This window comes from Lissotriton vulgaris, chromosome 1_1 (genome assembly GCF_964263255.1).
Source record: "Lissotriton vulgaris chromosome 1_1, aLisVul1.2, whole genome shotgun sequence".
Classification (NCBI taxonomy): Eukaryota; Metazoa; Chordata; class Amphibia; order Caudata; family Salamandridae; genus Lissotriton; species Lissotriton vulgaris.
Genome location: NC_141685.1, coordinates 1,239,561,146 through 1,239,578,457, shown reverse-complemented (window position 1 = coordinate 1,239,578,457; position 17,312 = coordinate 1,239,561,146). Strand labels below are relative to the sequence as shown.

General features: G+C 46.7%; 1 protein-coding gene across 2 annotated transcripts in view; it reads right to left on the bottom strand.

The window, feature by feature from the left end:
- RGS13 (regulator of G protein signaling 13) overlaps positions 1–17,312 on the bottom strand; it is a 361,972-nt gene that overhangs the window by 39,315 nt on the left and 305,345 nt on the right. For both annotated transcript variants that reach the window (XM_086964496.1, XM_086964492.1), the window contains exons 3-4: positions 13,525–13,586; positions 11,525–11,691 (exon numbers count right to left, since the gene is read on the bottom strand). In XM_086964496.1, coding sequence (XP_086820622.1) covers positions 11,525–11,691; positions 13,525–13,586 — 229 coding nt within the window. The remainder of the gene's footprint in view (positions 1–11,524; positions 11,692–13,524; positions 13,587–17,312) is intronic.

The window sequence follows — 17,312 nt, the reverse complement described above, 5'->3', positions numbered from 1 at the left end:
GTCTGCCCCACCACTGGCTTGGCAGTTCGAGCTGGACTGTTCCCATAAGGCACAGGGTCAGACTGATTTGCATATGGCGTTGGGGGCCAGGCTCTGCAGTGGTTCCGCTCCTTTCTTGACAATCGCTCCTTCTGTGTGGCCATCCCTCCTTTCAAGTCCAACTTCCAGTCGCTGGCCATGGGGGTTCCGCAGGGATCCTCGCTGAGCCCCACGTTATTTAACCAGTACGTGAGACCGCTGGCTGAGGTCGCCAGGCAGGGGGGCCTGACCTTGGTGTCATATGCCGACGACACACAGCTGGCGGTTACTCTCAGCTGGGATGCGGAACAAGATGCCCCCAGGTTTCAGGATGGACTGAAGGCTGTGGCCAGCTGGTTGACGGGGAACTGTCTCCAGCTCAATGCCACCAAGACAGAAGTTATGATTGTCGGAAAGAGAGAGGAATTATGGGGTGACCAATAGTGGCCGCCAGAGTTGGGACCAACTCCGACTCCGGTGTCGGAACTGAAAAATCTGGGAGTCTGGCTGGATGTTATGTTATGTTATGTTAATAAAAATTTAATACCGCGCACATACACCAATTGGTTTCTTGGCGCTCAAAGACAGTGGGCTATGGCGTGGGGGGGTGTAGGCAGCTAGCCGTGGGCAAGACGAAACAAGTGAGTTTTTAAAGATTTACGGAAGGTGGGGTAGTTAGAGATGAGTCGAATAGGGAGGGGAAGGGAGTTCCAAGTGGATGGGGCAAGAAAGGAAAAGGCAGCACCGCCGTGCTTCTTGCGTCTAAACCTGGGAGTGACCAACAGGTTGTGGGCAGAGGATCTGAGGTGTCGAGGGGGAACATAAGGGTGAAGGCAGAAAGAAATAAAAGCTGGAGCAGAAACAAAAAGAGATTTAAAAACAGTGCAAGCAAGTTTGAAAATGCAGCGTTGCGCAACCGGGAGCCAGTGCAAGGTTTTTAACAGCGGGGAGACATGTTGATGTTTGGGTTGCTGGAAGATTAATCTGGCTGCCTGGTTTTGCACCAGTTGAAGCCGTTGAAGATGGTAAGCTGGGATCCCCACGTATAGACAGTTGGCATAGTCTAAACGTGAGGTAACCAGGGCCAAGATGACAAGAATAAGAGCCTCTGGAGAGAGGTACCTTCGGATCTTACCGATCCTGCGGAGGTGGAAAAAGCAGGCCGAGGTAACAGCATTGATATGCGGCCGCATCGAGAGGTCGCTGGAGATGACGACACCTAGGCTCTTCACGGAGTCAACTGGGCAGGGGGGGGGCCGAGGGCAGGGGGCCAAAAGTTGGAAGTCCAAGGATGTGAAGGCCCACCAATCAGGACCAGCTCTGTCTTGCTAGGATTGAGCTTCAGCTGGCTGAAGTTCATCCACTCGTAGATGGAGAGCATGGTGGTTTGGAATTTAGAGCAGGAGAGAGGAGAGGAGTCGATAGGGAAAATAAGTTGCAGATCATCTGCATAATTAAAAGTGGTAACAGAAGAGTGACGGAGGGAGACCAACAGAGGCTGCATATAAAGATTGAACAGAAGGGGAGATAAAGCAGAACCTTGGGGGATACCGCAGGAAAGTGAAGTGCAAGAAGCAGAAAAGGAAGATAAATGTACAGATTGGGTCCGGAGTTGGAGAAAGGACACAATCCAGGACAGGGCCAGGCCCGAGATCCCAGCATTTCTGACACGTTCGACCAAGATGTCGTGGTCGACCATGTCGAAAGCGGCCGAAAGATCAAGTAACACCAGGGCCTGGGCCAAGTTCTTATCGGCCCCCTGACTCAGCGTGTCCATAACCGCTATCACCACTGCCTCCGTGGAATGGGAGGGTCTGAATCCGGCCTGTTGGTCATCGAGGAAATGAGTTTCCTCGATGAAAGTGCTCAGACAGCGAGTGACATAGGTTTCCAAGACTTTCCCCAGATAAGGGAGAAGGGAGATAGGTCGGTAGTTGCCCAGAACCGCGGGGTCGGAACCGGGTTTTTTCAAAATAGGTACCACCACAGCGCTTTTGAAAGCATTGGGGACAGAGCCTAAGGAGAGTGAGCAGTTTAGAAGGTCCAGAGGAGGGTCAGGGCATGCCATAAAGGCGTCTCTAAGAATTTTGGGAGGACAGCAATCCTTGGGGGAGCCTGAGTCCACAGCCGAGAGTAGTGAGCGGAAGGTGTCTAAAGAGATCGGGGGAAAGACGTTCAGGGAGTGGGGATTCGAGGGAGGAAGGGCACTCAAGTGAGACATAGTGGTGGGGGGAATATTATTTTTAATCGTGGCAATTTTATCAATAAAAAAAGAATTGAGGGAATCGCACAAAGCTTGTGATGGCTGAGGCTGAGGTGTTACGCGGTCGGGTAGGGAGAGTTCAGCTACAATTGAAAAAATGTCTTTGGTTTTAGATGCAGAATTGATTACTTTTTGAGAAAAATAAGCAGATTTAGCCAAAGTGATGGATTGTTTGTAGGATTTGAGTAAGTCAGTGTAGGTAGTTTTCAGTGAAGGATCATAATTACGCCTCCATCGGCGCTCAGCCTGACGAAGAAGGAGTTTGCTGGCCTTAAGTTGGTCAGTAAACCAGCGCTGGGCGTCGTGGGGTCGCTTCGATTTAATGGATTTGGCTGGAGCGACTACGTCACTGGCTAGAGACAGCCATTGGTCCACTGCAACTGCTTGAGAGTTCCCACGAACCCACGAGTCTCCTGAGGCGGAAGCCGGGAGTGTGCTGTCACTTTTTTTAATTATTGCTTGTGATACTGTGTAAATCACCTTTTAAAAACTTACTCTGTCTTCTTGAACAGCGTGTTGTCACGCTGCAACGTTCCCCTGTCTTCGCTACTACCGAGGGCGAGGCGCGTCATCGGACACGCCCACCTCAGCTGGCCACGCCCCCTTCCTGACGATAAAAGAGCGCGCAGCTCAAAGCGCGACTCCCACGAACCCACGAGTCTCCTGAGGCGGAAGCCGGGAGTGTGCTGTCACTTTTTTTAATTATTGCTTGTGATACTGTGTAAATCACCTTTTAAAAACTTACTCTGTCTTCTTGAACAGCGTGTTGTCACGCTGCAAAGTTCCCCTGTCTTCGCTACTACCGAGGGCAAGGCGCGTCATCGGACACGCCCACCTCAGCTGGCCACGCCCCCTTCCTGACGATAAGAGAGCGCGCAGCTCAAAGCGCGACTCCCACGAACCCACGAGTCTCCTGAGGCGGAAGCCGGGAGTGTGCTGTCACTTTTTTTAATTATTGCTTGTGATACTGTGTAAATCACCTTTTAAAAACTTACTCTGTCTTCTTGAACAGCGTGTTGTCACGCTGCAACGTTCCCCTGTCTTCGCTACTACCGAGGGCGAGGCGCGTCATCGGACACGCCCACCTCAGCTGGCCACGCCCCCTTCCTGACGATAAAAGAGCGCGCAGCTCAAAGCGCGACTCCCACGAACCCACGAGTCTCCTGAGGCGGAAGCCGGGAGTGTGCTGTCACTTTTTTTAATTATTGCTTGTGATACTGTGTAAATCACCTTTTAAAAACTTACTCTGTCTTCTTGAACAGCGTGTTGTCACGCTGCAACGTTCCCCTGTCTTCGCTACTACCGAGGGCGAGGCGCGTCATCGGACACGCCCACCTCAGCTGGCCACGCCCCCTTCCTGACGATAAAAGAGCGCGCAGCTCAAAGCGCGACTCCCACGAACCCACGAGTCTCCTGAGGCGGAAGCCGGGAGTGTGCTGTCACTTTTTTTAATTATTGCTTGTGATACTGTGTAAATCACCTTTTAAAAACTTACTCTGTCTTCTTGAACAGCGTGTTGTCACGCTGCAACGTTCCCCTGTCTTCGCTACTACCGAGGGAGAGGCGCGTCATCGGACACGCCCACCTCAGCTGGCCACGCCCCCTTCCTGACGATAAGAGAGCGCGCAGCTCAAAGCGCGACTCCCACGAACCCACGAGTCTCCTGAGGCGGAAGCCGGGAGTGTGCTGTCACTTTTTTTAATTATTGCTTGTGATACTGTGTAAATCACCTTTTAAAAACTTACTCTGTCTTCTTGAACAGCGTGTTGTCACGCTGCAACGTTCCCCTGTCTTCGCTACTACCGAGGGCGAGGCGCGTCATCGGACACGCCCACCTCAGCTGGCCACGCCCCCTTCCTGACGATAAGAGAGCGCGCAGCTCAAAGCGCGACTCCCACGAACCCACGAGTCTCCTGAGGCGGAAGCCGGGAGTGTGCTGTCACTTTTTTTAATTATTGCTTGTGATACTGTGTAAATCACCTTTTAAAAACTTACTCTGTCTTCTTGAACAGCGTGTTGTCACGCTGCAACGTTCCCCTGTCTTCGCTACTACCGAGGGCGAGGCGCGTCATCGGACACGCCCACCTCAGCTGGCCACGCCCCCGTGACGCCCTCCCTTTCAGTCATAAATTATGTGCCTCGCCAGGAAGCGCAGCGGACGAGCGCAGCGGGAGCGCCGTTTGCGCGCCGAAGGCGCGCCTAAGGCAAGCCCGTCTGCGCCCGTCCGCGACCAGACTGCGGCCGGGGCCAGACATGCTGCTAAAAACGGTACATCTGGAGGACAGATAGTATGGTCCGGCGAGGATTTAAAGGTATTCAACTTACCATCCGACTGCTGCCCTCACTCTATAGACCCAACAATTCCTGACCCCGTCCTAACTTGTAGCAACTGCGGGATAACATTCGACAGCGCTGCCCCCGCAATACAGCCCAACCCTAAAACCCCCCCTCAAACTAACATCAAAGCGGGCCTTCTCAATTGTAGATCCCTTGTCAAACACACTGATGAGATCTGGATCTTATTAGAAGAACAGAATTGGGATATCCTGTTCCTAACTGAAACATGGATTAAAGAGGACAGCCTGTCCTCTATCGCTTTGGCCATCCCTTTGGGATTTAAAATAGGCCTCGCCAACCGGCCTGGGACAAAAAGAGGCGGTGGTGTAGCGATCATTTTCAAAGAGCACCTAATACTGACATCCTCGGCTGCCACGTCGATTCAAGGTATTGAAGGTCTTCACTTCTGCTTCCAAGTAAGCCCTCAGCTCTCACTAGCAGGGCTAGTGATATATCGCCCCCCGGCCAGCGCGGATCCCATCCTCACTACCCTATTAGATACGATAGTACAGAGTTCACTTCTTCATCCCCTTTTTCTAGTGGTAGGTGATTTCAATATCCATATGGATAAAGTAGACTGTGCCCTGGCAGAGACATTCCGAACAACGTTAGATGCGGCCGGCCTCAGACTGATCAATGAGGGCCCCACACATACGATTGATCTCATCTTTACTAATATTAAGGATGTGCGACCTGAAAAACCTCTCCCTCTGATATGGTCAGATCATTCACTTATCACATTTACTCTGAACATCCGATGCGATATCAAGGTGTCTAGTAAGTGCTACTTTATGAAAAGACAATGGAAAAAACTGACCCCCGAGGCTATGCTCCCGGCTCTGGCGCGTACCACCCCCCTTCTGACAAATAATCCCAAACAGGGACGCAGTGCTACTTAATGATTGGATAGGAGGAATGGTTTCCTCTATTGCCCCTGCCTCTCGTGCTCTATCAAAAAGAGAATCCCCCTCAGCCCCTGGTTCACGCAGGAACTTAGAGAGGAGAAATCGGCCTGTAAAAAACTGGAAAGACTCTGGAGAGAAAATTACGGTCTAGAAGAAAAAACTATATATGAGGATGCATTAAAAAAATTCCAGAAAGCCATTAGGAATAATAAAAAGCGCTTCTATGCGGACTCGATTAGGCAGGCAGAACAATCCAGCAAACAAGTGTTCAAAGTTGTACAGTCCTTCCTTAAACCGCAATGTATTGAAAGAGAGGTTACCCCCACACCATTACTTTGTGAGCAAATTTCTGAATACTTCGATCATAAAATCAAGAAAGTATATGATTCCTTTGGTCCAGCAATAAATACTGAGAAACAGGACACAGCGTACAATAGCGAGTCAGAAGAAACCCTCACTCAGTTCGCGCATGTCCCTTTGAACGAGGTGAGGCAAGAGCTCATCCGTTGCAAATCCGGTTCACCTGAGTACCCATGTCCGGCTAAACTTTGGAGCACCATAGCGGACTCTGTAGCGCCCACACTCCAAAGTATCTGGAACTCTTCCATTACGTCAGGAATCTTCCCTGACGTCTGGAAGCATGCCACGCTCCTCCCCCTAAAGAAAAAACCAAATGGGGATCCCGATGATCTGACTAACCTCCGCCCAATATCCCTTCTAGCCGCTCCGGGAAAAATGCTGGAAAAAGTGATACAACGCCAATTGAGTAAATTTGTGGAAACCAGCAACATTCTCCATGAAACTCAATCTGGCTTCCGGCCCGGTTTCAGTACTGAAACAGCGCTCCTAGAGGTAGCCGAGTCAGTGAGGTGGTCGATGGATGCAGGAAGTTCAGCTATGCTGGTACTCCTGGATCTATCGGCCGCCTTCGACACGGTGGACCACGCCAGATTACTCAGTCGGCTGGCAGAGATAGGCATTCAAGACCACGCGCTGAGCTGGATTAGCTCCTATCTATCTCAGAGAACGCAGAAGGTGGCACTCGGGACGATCTCTTCCACACCTAAAATCCTCAACTGTGGAGTCCCGCAGGGCTCGGCCCTCAGCCCTCTCTTATTCAATATCTACCTGGCCCCCCTCTTTACGCTTATTGCCAACTGGGGCGTTAAGGCAATTTCATATGCCGACGACACCCAGTTGGTATTTCCTTACACGGAAATGACACAGGAATCCTTTGCAAATTTTAAAGGCTGTCTCCAGGACATTGCACACTGGATGAATACCAACAAACTAAAATTAAACGCCAATAAAACCGAAGTCATCTTCTTCGGTAAAGGCCCTGTCCCCGCCCCAGAGCTATGGTGGCCGGTGGAAATGGGCTCCTCCCCCTTGCCCAGTCATTTCGGCAAAAAACCTTGGAGTGAGATGGGATGATAAGATGTCTTTCTCTTCCCATATCCAACAAGTGGCCGGCTGTTGCCTTAGTAAATTAAAAAACCTCCGAAAATTTCTGAAACTTCTACCCGAGAGCTGCAGAAAAATGGTAGTCCATGCAACTGTCACTTCACGGCTGGACTACGCCAATGGTCTTTATCTGGGCCTCCCAAAATTCCTAATCCATAAACTGCAGGTAGTTCAAAATGCGGCTGCGAGGCTGCTACTGCGAATTCCTTTCAAACAGTCAGTCTCTCCGCATCTTCGAACCCTGCACTGGCTCCCTGTCGCCAACCGGATAAAATTCAAAGCCCTGACACTCGCGTTTAGATCTTTGCACGGCTCCTGCCCACTTTACCTAAAAAAACGCCTTCCTAGGTATACCCAAAACCGTGTATTACGGTCTAATGACCGTATCCTACTGGCTGTCCCACGAGCAAAAAAGGCACGCCTTGGTGGTCGCACCTTCTCAGCAAATGTTTCTGCGCTGTGGAACTCCCTACCTCAAGCAATCCAGCTGGCTCCATCTGAACCTTGCTTTAAGAAGCTGCTAAAGACCTGGCTCTTTTCCCAGCCTCGATAGGTCTCCCACTCCTGCCCCAGGACCTCTGTGGTACGTTTTAGCGCCGGGACACCTCCTCGTGAGGTAGCTGTTCGCGCTCTATAAAACACAGTATTATTATTATTATTAAGTCAGAGTGGCTGGGGGGTAGAGTGGAAGCAAGGGTCGAGTGGAACAGAGAGGTATCGGCGTGCTTCCAATTACGTGCCAAGAAATTGGAGGCTGGAGGGGGGCGGGTAGGCGCAGAGATTTGTAGGGCAAAGGAAATGAAAAAATGGTCGGACCAGGTACAGGGATACACCAAAGGAGAGGAAATGTCCAAATTGGCGGTCCAAACCTGATCCAGGATATGGCCCTTAGAGTGAGTCGGAACAGAGATATGTTGCGAGAGATTGAGGGCAGATAGAAAACCAGAAAATTCAAGTGACAGGGAGGATTCAAGAGGGTCGGATGGCCAGTAATTAAAGTCGCCGATGATCAGGATCCTAGCAGAATTAATGGTTAGTTGTGAAATAAAATCACTGAACAAGGATGGGAAAAAGGGCATGTTAACGGGGGGACGATACACTAAGACACAAATGAAGGAGTGTTTGGGAGAGGAGAATTTCAACATAAGAATATCGGAGTTCAAAATAGGGGTGGTAGTTAAAGAAGTGAGTTGCAGATTGGAGCGAATGATGGCAGCAACTCCCCCACCCGGTCTACCAGAGGTCCTGTTGGAATGAAGGATATAGTAGCCCGAGGGTATAGCGGCCAAGATGTCAGGATAGGAGTCCGCATGTAGCCAAGTTTCAACGAGGAGCAGGATGTCAATGGTGCCGGCCTCGAGCAGTTGGAAGACCTCAAGCTGGTGTTTGGGAAGAGAGCGGGTGTTCAGATATACTACAGAGAGGGAGCGCATACCAGAGGAGCTAGGCCTGGAAGATATGAGAGTGGCAGAGTCGGGGAGCAGGGTAGTAGAGGAAGGAGCCGGGGGGACGCTAGAGGAGAGAGGGGAAAAGATATCATGAGTCCGAGCAATGGCAATCGTGTGAGGGGAAGGAGGAGCACAAGAGAAATATGAACAAAGTTCCAGGGAGGTATAAGTAATGCGTTGAGCAGCATGAATGGCCCCTGGCCTCGGTCGGCCGCAGACGGGCGCAGGCGGGCTTGACTTATGCGTGACTTCGGCGCGAAGTCGGCGCTCCCGCTGCGCTCGTCCGCTGCGCCTCCTCCAACCCGTCATTTATGCTGGGCAACGTGAACCACTAGACCGCTCACCTGCACGGTGGAGAGGCAGGGAGGAAGTGGTGCAGAACCAGGAAGTGGCGCTCGTGCAGGGACCCTCCGCACAAGATGCTGGTCTTACCTTCGTTGGCCACACCAAGAAAACAGCTGCTTTCTGTTTTGGCCTGCTGAGAGGCTTAAGACCTGTCCTCAAATATTTTGACGCCCCAATGAGGCAGCTGGTAATCCAGGCCACTGTCATCTCTCGCCTGGACTACGCCAGCTCTCTCTTGGTTGGGGCCAATCAGGCAGAACTCACCCGTCTACAACGGGTACAAAATGCTGCGGCCAGAGCTATTGTTGGCCTGCCCAGATTTTGTTCTGTGTCTGGTGTCCTTCGCTCCTTGCACTGGCTTCCAGTGAGGAAGCGTATCCATTTCAAGGTCCTTTGTTTGACCTTTAAAATCTTGAAAGGTATAGGCCCCCAAATCATGTCCAGCTTTCTGTCCTTTTATGTACCCACACGCGCCCTTCGCTCTCAAGGCCCGGCTCTTGCTGTGGTCCCTAGATTCAGGCTCTGCCGTGCGGGAGGACGCTCTTTTAGCGTCAAAGCTGCAACCATTTGGAACTCTCTTCCGGTTGAAATCCGCCTGCTAGAGGACCTCACGCTTTTTCGAAAAGCTATTAAAACCTTTCTGTTTTAGCCAATCATCTTAAAGGTCTTCTGTTTTAGTTCCTGTTATGATGTGTCCCTCCTTGTCACTGCACCAGGACGCTCCTTAGCTGGAGCAGCTGTGCGCATGACAAATATCGATAACATAACATAACATAACATATGTCTGAACTGGGGTAGTGTGGAGTGCAAAAAAAACGATGGATTTAGGCCCAGATCTCTGTACTGGGGTGAATGTATGACATTGTTCTGCATTCTGTCCATCAACTGTGGTTTTTGCATTTGTCACCCCGAGGGGGATGGGTATGCTCAGACGTGAGTCCCATGCACTTCACGCCACTGGATTCAAGCAAGCTGGGCTGAAGATGGCTGGAATGCCAGAAACCGGTCCTCGGAAGCTTGTTTCCGGTCCAGGGTAGGCATGGCTTGGCAGTTCGGGCTGGCCTGGTCCCATGAGGCAAAGGGTCAGACTGATTTGCATATGGCTATGTCTGAACTGGGGTGGTGTGGAGTGCAAGAAAAAAAAATAATAAACAATGGATTTAGGCCCAGATCTCTGTACTGGGGTGAATGTATGACATTGTTCTGCATTCTGTCCATCAACTGTGGTGTTTGCATTTGTCACCCTGAGTGGGATGGGTATGCTCAGACTTGAGTCCCATGCACTCCACACCACTGGATTCAAGCAAGCCGGGCTGAAGACGGCTGGAATGCCAGAAACCGGTCCTTGGAAGCTTGTTTCCGGTCCAGGGAAGGCATGGCTTGGCAGTTCGGGCTGGACTGTTCCCATGAGGCACAGGGTCAGACTGATTGGCATATGGCTATGTCTGAACTGGGATGGTGTGGAGTGCAAAGAAACGATGGATTTAGGCCCAGATCTCTGTACTGGGGTGAATGTATGACATTGTTCTGCCTTCTGTCCATCAACTGTGGATTTTGCATTTGTCCCCCCGAGTGGGATGGGTATGCTCAGACGTGAGTCCCATGCACTCCACACCACTGGATTCAAGCAAGCCGGGCTGAAGACGGCTGGAATGCCAGAAACCGGTCCTCGGAAGCTTGTTTCCGGTCCAGGGAAGGCATGGCTTGGCAGTTCGGGCTGGACTGTTTCCATGAGGCACAGGGTCAGACTGATTTGCATATGGCTATGTCTGAACTGGGGTGGTGTGGAGTGCAAAAAAATGATGGATTTAGGCCCAGATCTCTGTAGTGGGGTGAATGTATGACATTGTTCTGCATTCTGTCCATCAACTGTGTTTTTTGCATTTGTCACTCCGAGTGGGATGGGTATGCTCAGACGTGAGTGCCATGCACTCCACAACACTGGATTCAAGCAAGCCGGGCTAAAGACGGCTGGAATGCCAGAAACCGGTCCTCAGAAGCTTGTTTCCCGTCCAGGGAAGGCATGGCTTGGCAGTTCGGGCTGGACTGTTCCCATGAGGCACAGGGTCAGACTGATTTGCATATGGCTATGTCTGAACTGGGGTGGTGTGGAGTGCAAAAAACGATGGATTTAGGCCCAGATCTCTGTACTGGGGTGTATGTATGACATTGTTCTGCATTCTGTCCATCAACTGTGGTTTTAGCATTTGTCACCACCGAACTTCATCACTGACTCCAGTATTGGAAAGTCTGTTTATCCTTGCCACTGCACATCACATACTCAAGGACCCCAAGGCCAGAAGGGAATTATGATGTTTATTTAGGAAAGACCATCCTGCTCTATTCTTGAAATTGCATAAAAGAAAAATACAGAAGTGTGAAAACTATTGTGGTTTACAAGACAGAGGCCCTAGGGTTTTAGGACAGAAATAAAAATATCCTTGAAATCGAGTGATAATAACCCAGACTCAAACCTCAAGGAGCCAGAACACAGTAATTCCATCCCTAGGTTAAGTATCATTGGGAGTCCATCATTTAGTAGGTTAGTTCTTTGGAGGTATGGGAGAATCAGGCAGCTAGCATGAGCCAACGGGTTGAAGTAACATGAAGCATGGATTGATATTTACCAAGAGGGAATAACCAGCATGATGCTTCGATGTCTTTGTATCCTAAACCGCCAGCAGGTCTGAAATACAACACTAAATGTTCATCCTTACTGGGTGTATTCATTCACTTATGAGTACCTCTCTAGGCGAGTTCGGCTGAATGTAGAGTTTGAAAAGTTTTCTTGCCCTTGCATTCCTTTTCCATCGGCATGTTATCCTTTTGTACTTTTCACAGGCAGTCCAAAACTCCAGGTTTTCATCACTGTACTCAGTCTTTAAGTAGGCTTTGTACACCATTGGTCCATCTGCAAGCACAAAGAAAAAGATGGCCATCATTAACTATGTCTTAGAGGCATTGTTAATTAAACAATTTCAGGTGATTTTATTTTTAAATACGCAGCCGGCATTGGCTCAGAGGTTGGGCCCTTAAGTCAGCAATTCTATTGTAAACAACTCATGCTTGTATCTAAAGGGATCATTTTAAATTAGCGCAAACCCCAGTCAGTTGGTCTGTCAGAGGAGGTGTCTCCCCATCCAGACTCAATTTTCTACCTTATTTAAATCTAGTAACTGTGTTAGCATACAATTTTCCCCTAAAACTAAGGCGACGTACATGGTGCGAGTTACTTGGAGGAAAAAAAAAACACTTGATGGTAGGTCTGCCATTGCATACCACTATCACATAATTATCATCACTTATGGAATTCTTAAGGAGAGACCCTCAAAGTCATGGGTTTCATCAGGAAAAAGGGTAACTTTAAAGTGGTGCAGGGCCAATAATAACTTGGACAGACCTTATGCTCCAACATTCCGATGTCAATCTTTCTGTTTTTTAAATTTAAAACATTATACTGTCAGTGGGTGGAATGTTCTTATGAATGGGATAAAGTATCTCCTTCCATATAATTTAAGCATACTGTAACTCATTAAGGAATTCTGTGATCAAATAGAGAAACAAGACCAAAGGTCGGGTTCCAATTGAAGGTCATGATAGTCAGATGTGACTTGCAATATCCTCTTAACTTATGGCAAAGGATATTTTATTCATTATAATATGTGATCACACCATCATCATAACATTTCTTAAATCCTTGAGGCCTGATTCATAACGGTGAACGCACACCTGTGTGTAAGTTTACTATTGTTTTGTTGCTCACACACTATTAGTTAATGGCAGGTTTATAACTACAAAGACTCCACAGTCGAGGAGGAGAACTCAGCACATAAAAGGATAGGCCCATCCTATCATTTTTTGTGCAAAGTTCTCTGATGATCAGTGGAGCTATCATAGTCGTAAGCTTACTGTTAACTCGTAGTTTGTGAGTAGCAAAAAATAGTTAACTTATATAAAAGTGTAAGTTACCTTTGTGAATCAGGCCCTTAGTGTCCTACTTTTATATATGAAAGAGATAACATGGATGCAGGCATGAAGAATAAAAGGTGGACCTCTAATGCAAAATTAAACACATCAAAATCATATGGGTGGACTATTCACTAAAGTAAGTTACAGTTGTGAGCAATTTACACAGGTGACCTTACTCATACACCTTTAAGTAACTTTACTATTTTTAGCTATTTACAAAATCCAAGTGTAAAGTTATTCAAAAATGAAACTTACATGTTTCGAGCCCCTGAAAAGGGCATGGTGCCAAAAGTATCAGTGTAAGTTACCACTCAAAAAACAGTAGTAAGTCCAACACCACAAATGGCCAACCACTGGTACTGCAATAGTGTACCCTTGAAAATAATAAAGGCAGGGACGTACATGTTAACCCCATAGGAAATAAGGTTAACTTAAATTCTTTAAATTAGTTAAGAATATAAAAAAATATAATGTTGAGTTAAAAAATATTTGCAAACATGATATATTTTTCATTTAATTATAAACTATTTCAATAACCTTTTTGCATTAGAAAGGAAGTAGTACACAAACATGACCATAGCTTTTTAAAGGACAATGTAGTTGACGCTATAATATTGTGAGCTATGCAGTAAATAAATAACAAGCAGAATAAGAAATCCATGTACAGCATCCATAGCAAGATAGTGCTAAAAGATCGATATATTTCAGCAGTATGTTCAGAGGACTAATGTCAGGATGAAAACTCATATTGTAGCTGATATTAGGGTCTACTTACATTTGGTAGTCATCAGACTCTGGAAAGACTGGGACCATTGGGCCACTTCTTGTGAGGAAAGCCTTTTGAGAGACGAAGAAATGAGAGCTTATCAGACTACTTATTGACCTCAACATTGGAGGAGTAAACAATATGTTAACACCAAGTGCATCATGGATGAAAACAAGCCTACACATATCCAAAGTAATTAAATGTTAGGGCAAATGTTTCACATCCATAAGCTACCAAGCTTCATCTGCCTTAAAAGCTCAGTAAGCATTTGGCATTGTTCTCTTGGGTCTCTCATCCTAGTGCATAGTGCAATTGGTTTGTTCAATGATTAGTCTCATTGTAGAGAGCATTCAGTGAATTGATGACTTGCTTGGAATATTTTGATATGTGCTACAGGAAGAAAGTATTTCTGGAACAGCTGGTCTTGTGTGCCAGACATCTGAAATATAGGATAGGAGAAGGCAAATGGGAAATCCCTAGGAGAGAGGTCTAGAGATTAGTGGTACCACACTGTTAAATGTTCATACTGTGGAACCCTGGAGGAGACACTAGGAAATTAGAAAAAAAACATTTCTCAGAGCATGATTAAAGACAAACACAGCTAATGGAGCTGTGAGAAAAAATACATAGAAACTATCAGTGGGTAGAAATGATATTCTGTCAAATATATAAGAACGTTATAAAAGGAGACTGAGGCCTAGACACCTAAGGATAGTGTGTTGTCTCTGGTGTTATAATGTGCAATGGTCATCATTGTTGGCAGTCAGTTGAAATTCCAGGACTGTATATGGGGGGGGCAATGGGTGAAAAATACATTCACCATTCTGTAAGACAGGGTTTGCAAGGGAGTTAAGTGGTCTATTGATTTGGGCTATTTGGAGGAAGAGGGCATGTGCAGAGAAGGAAGTGAATTCAGGCCCAAGAAATAGCACACTTTCAAGCATTGATCAAGTACTTTTAATTCTCACACTTGGAGCTCTTAGATAGAAAATAGGATGGTGGATAGAGGTGCCCCAATTAGTTATATCTATGGACTATTTGGTCGTGAGAGATGACAATCAGCTTGAGTTCCTGGCAAGGACCACTGATGGAAGAAAGACATGCGTGAGGTTGTCTAACACAAGAAGCATAGGATGGTGGAAATATTGCTGGTAGTTAGAGCAAGACACTCCTCCTATTAGCACAGAGTGGACTACTGGGCATTCTTGACACAGGAAGGAAGTGAGGGAGTAGAGGAGAGGTTTTGGGTCCCACTCACAACTCTGCTACTCCCGAAAGGTAAAGAAGGACAAAGGGAGGTATGCAGAGGAAAGGAGAGATCTTAGTCTTCCAGTATCTTGGTTCATTGTTGAGCTTGTCCTCCTGTAGTAATTTATTATAGTATCTGAATGGTCAGATAATTTTTATGAGTGTTTGCGAAGTTAGGGAAGTTTGTTTTGAAGATGATGGTATCCGTAACACCCAAGTGCCCTTTGTATGTTTCTAAATCTGTAATTTCAGTTTTAAGGTAGTTGCATATGAATGATCCAAGAGATAGAACAAGTTAAGGTGTCTTATGAGACACTGCAGGGGAGCTTACATATTATAACTTGGGAGATCCACCATTTCCACAGTGTCAGTCTAACATTCCTAACTTAGCTCATGCAAGGTTCTTCTGTGGGTACCAAACCCAGGATTTTGCTTTTTAGTGACAAGAGTCGTTTTTTTGAGTTTTTATGTTATCATAGTTGAATATGAGCGAAATGAATTGTCTGCTTTCATAATGTCACATGCATGTGCATACCTCCTCTGAGCAAAAGCCAGCCACGGCCGGTGGTGGGAGTACCTGCAGGCGGTGACGTGGGGCGGGGAGGGGTAGGGTGGGGGTAGTAATGCATGGATTGCGGACCTTAACAGGTAAATTAACATATATATAAATAAAACGAATTTCGTTGCATACACTGCATCACCAAATGCGATGCAGTGCGTGGAACGAATTTCGTTTTATTTATTTATATGTTTACTTACCATACAACTGCTACACTCACGACACATGCACAGGATATCGGACCAAGGCCCCGGTACACACATGGTAGCAGAACTTTACACAGGTGGACCAGTAGGCCTCAAAGTGATGGATCAGATAAAAAGGTATGGTCACGCTGTAGATTTCTCCTCACCATGGAATGCTTCTACTACAGTTGTCTATGCTATACCCATGATAGGGGTAGTAGTCCACTGTGAGGACTGAGGGCATGCGTGCCCCTCAAGATTAAAGGACAGGTCCTGGACCTCTTGCATGCTTTGATTAGCATGGCACTAGGGTAAAAATAGAATGTCAGGATACCTGATCTACATACAGGTAGGCATTTGAGGGCAGAGGCACATGACTGTTTGCCATGCCTAGGACATTCCTGTATCAAAAATGACAAAACTTTAAAAAACTCAAAACATTGAAAACTAACATTAATCCTAAACCATTGAGTGAGACCCTACATTGAGCAACCCTTCTCATCTTGCTTGTATGCCGGTCTATTCGATATCCACATTACCTTTCTGAGTGGCATTACATTACTTAACTTTCATTTTGATGCAATTGATTAAGAAAGAAGCCTTCCGTGTTATTAAATATGTTTCTCTTGAATTCAAGCCGTAAATATATTTTAATAGGAAGCTACCTTGAAACTCCTAAACCGATTGTTTTAAGAATACACTGTTTGGATAGCACATTTCATTTCTTGATTTTAAATAGAATTCCTATAAAGGTCAACAAAACATTACATTTCAAATGATTATACAACGTTAAAAATCCGCATCTAAAAAACAATGAAAAATATAGCAATCTTATATATAATCCTAATCTTATTTGGCTACCTATATTAAAGAAACTTTTCATCTGTACGTGTTTACATGTTTATTTTCCAGCTGAGCGGCCCTACAAGATCATTGTTCCAGAGCGCGTCGGTAACCGTTTTCCCAAAGTATTTTCTACATTGTCTAAAACCTGCACTGAGATTTTTTCCAAATTTGGCCATATCAACAGAATATGTACATCGCCTTGATTTCCTTCCCTTCTCTAGCACTCAGTATCATTGCCACATAATTGGGGGTTTCCTGTGTCCTGTATTATTTGTGGATAATTTAGAACTGTGTACATTCAAGCTTGCCTTCCAGACACCTTCCTTATCACTATGCGATTCTCCTGCCCACTGCACATCCACGAAGGTTTGTGTGATATTTCCCTTTCTTTCCCTTTAAGACCTGAGAGCCTTTACCAGTGTTCTTAGCTCTCAGAACCCTGTACATTGATTCCTAATGAGAACTCTTGACTTTGTCAGTTGATCTGGGATGTTAGTGGATGAGGTTTATTAAACCCACCTTTTCTTTCAACCACGTCTTATGTATTCCTTTAATGTGAATTTCACAACGTTTTACTGGCGACGATCGGAAACGACCTCAACACGACAACAACTAAAGAAAAAACCACCTTGTCTCTCCTCCAGCGGCTGTTTCATTAGGAAAGGAAGCGAAGCGTTGACTTCACAGCGGCAGAATTAATCTTCTTGTAACGGTGAGGAGAGCGGGAGGTATACTTAAAAAAAAACGGGACTAAGTAAAATAAATATGAGGAAAGGATTTTAAAGAAGATAGAGAGCGCGAGAGACTGAGCGCGTGAAGAGGCTCTGCTTACGTGTGTATGCTCGCACTAACGTAACGAATGCTGCGTTCCAGCAAAACGTCTTTCACGCTGCGTTTCATCTGACGTCTTCATTGTGCGCGTCATCTGCTTCTCTTCTGTTTGTCTCTCGAACGTTGCG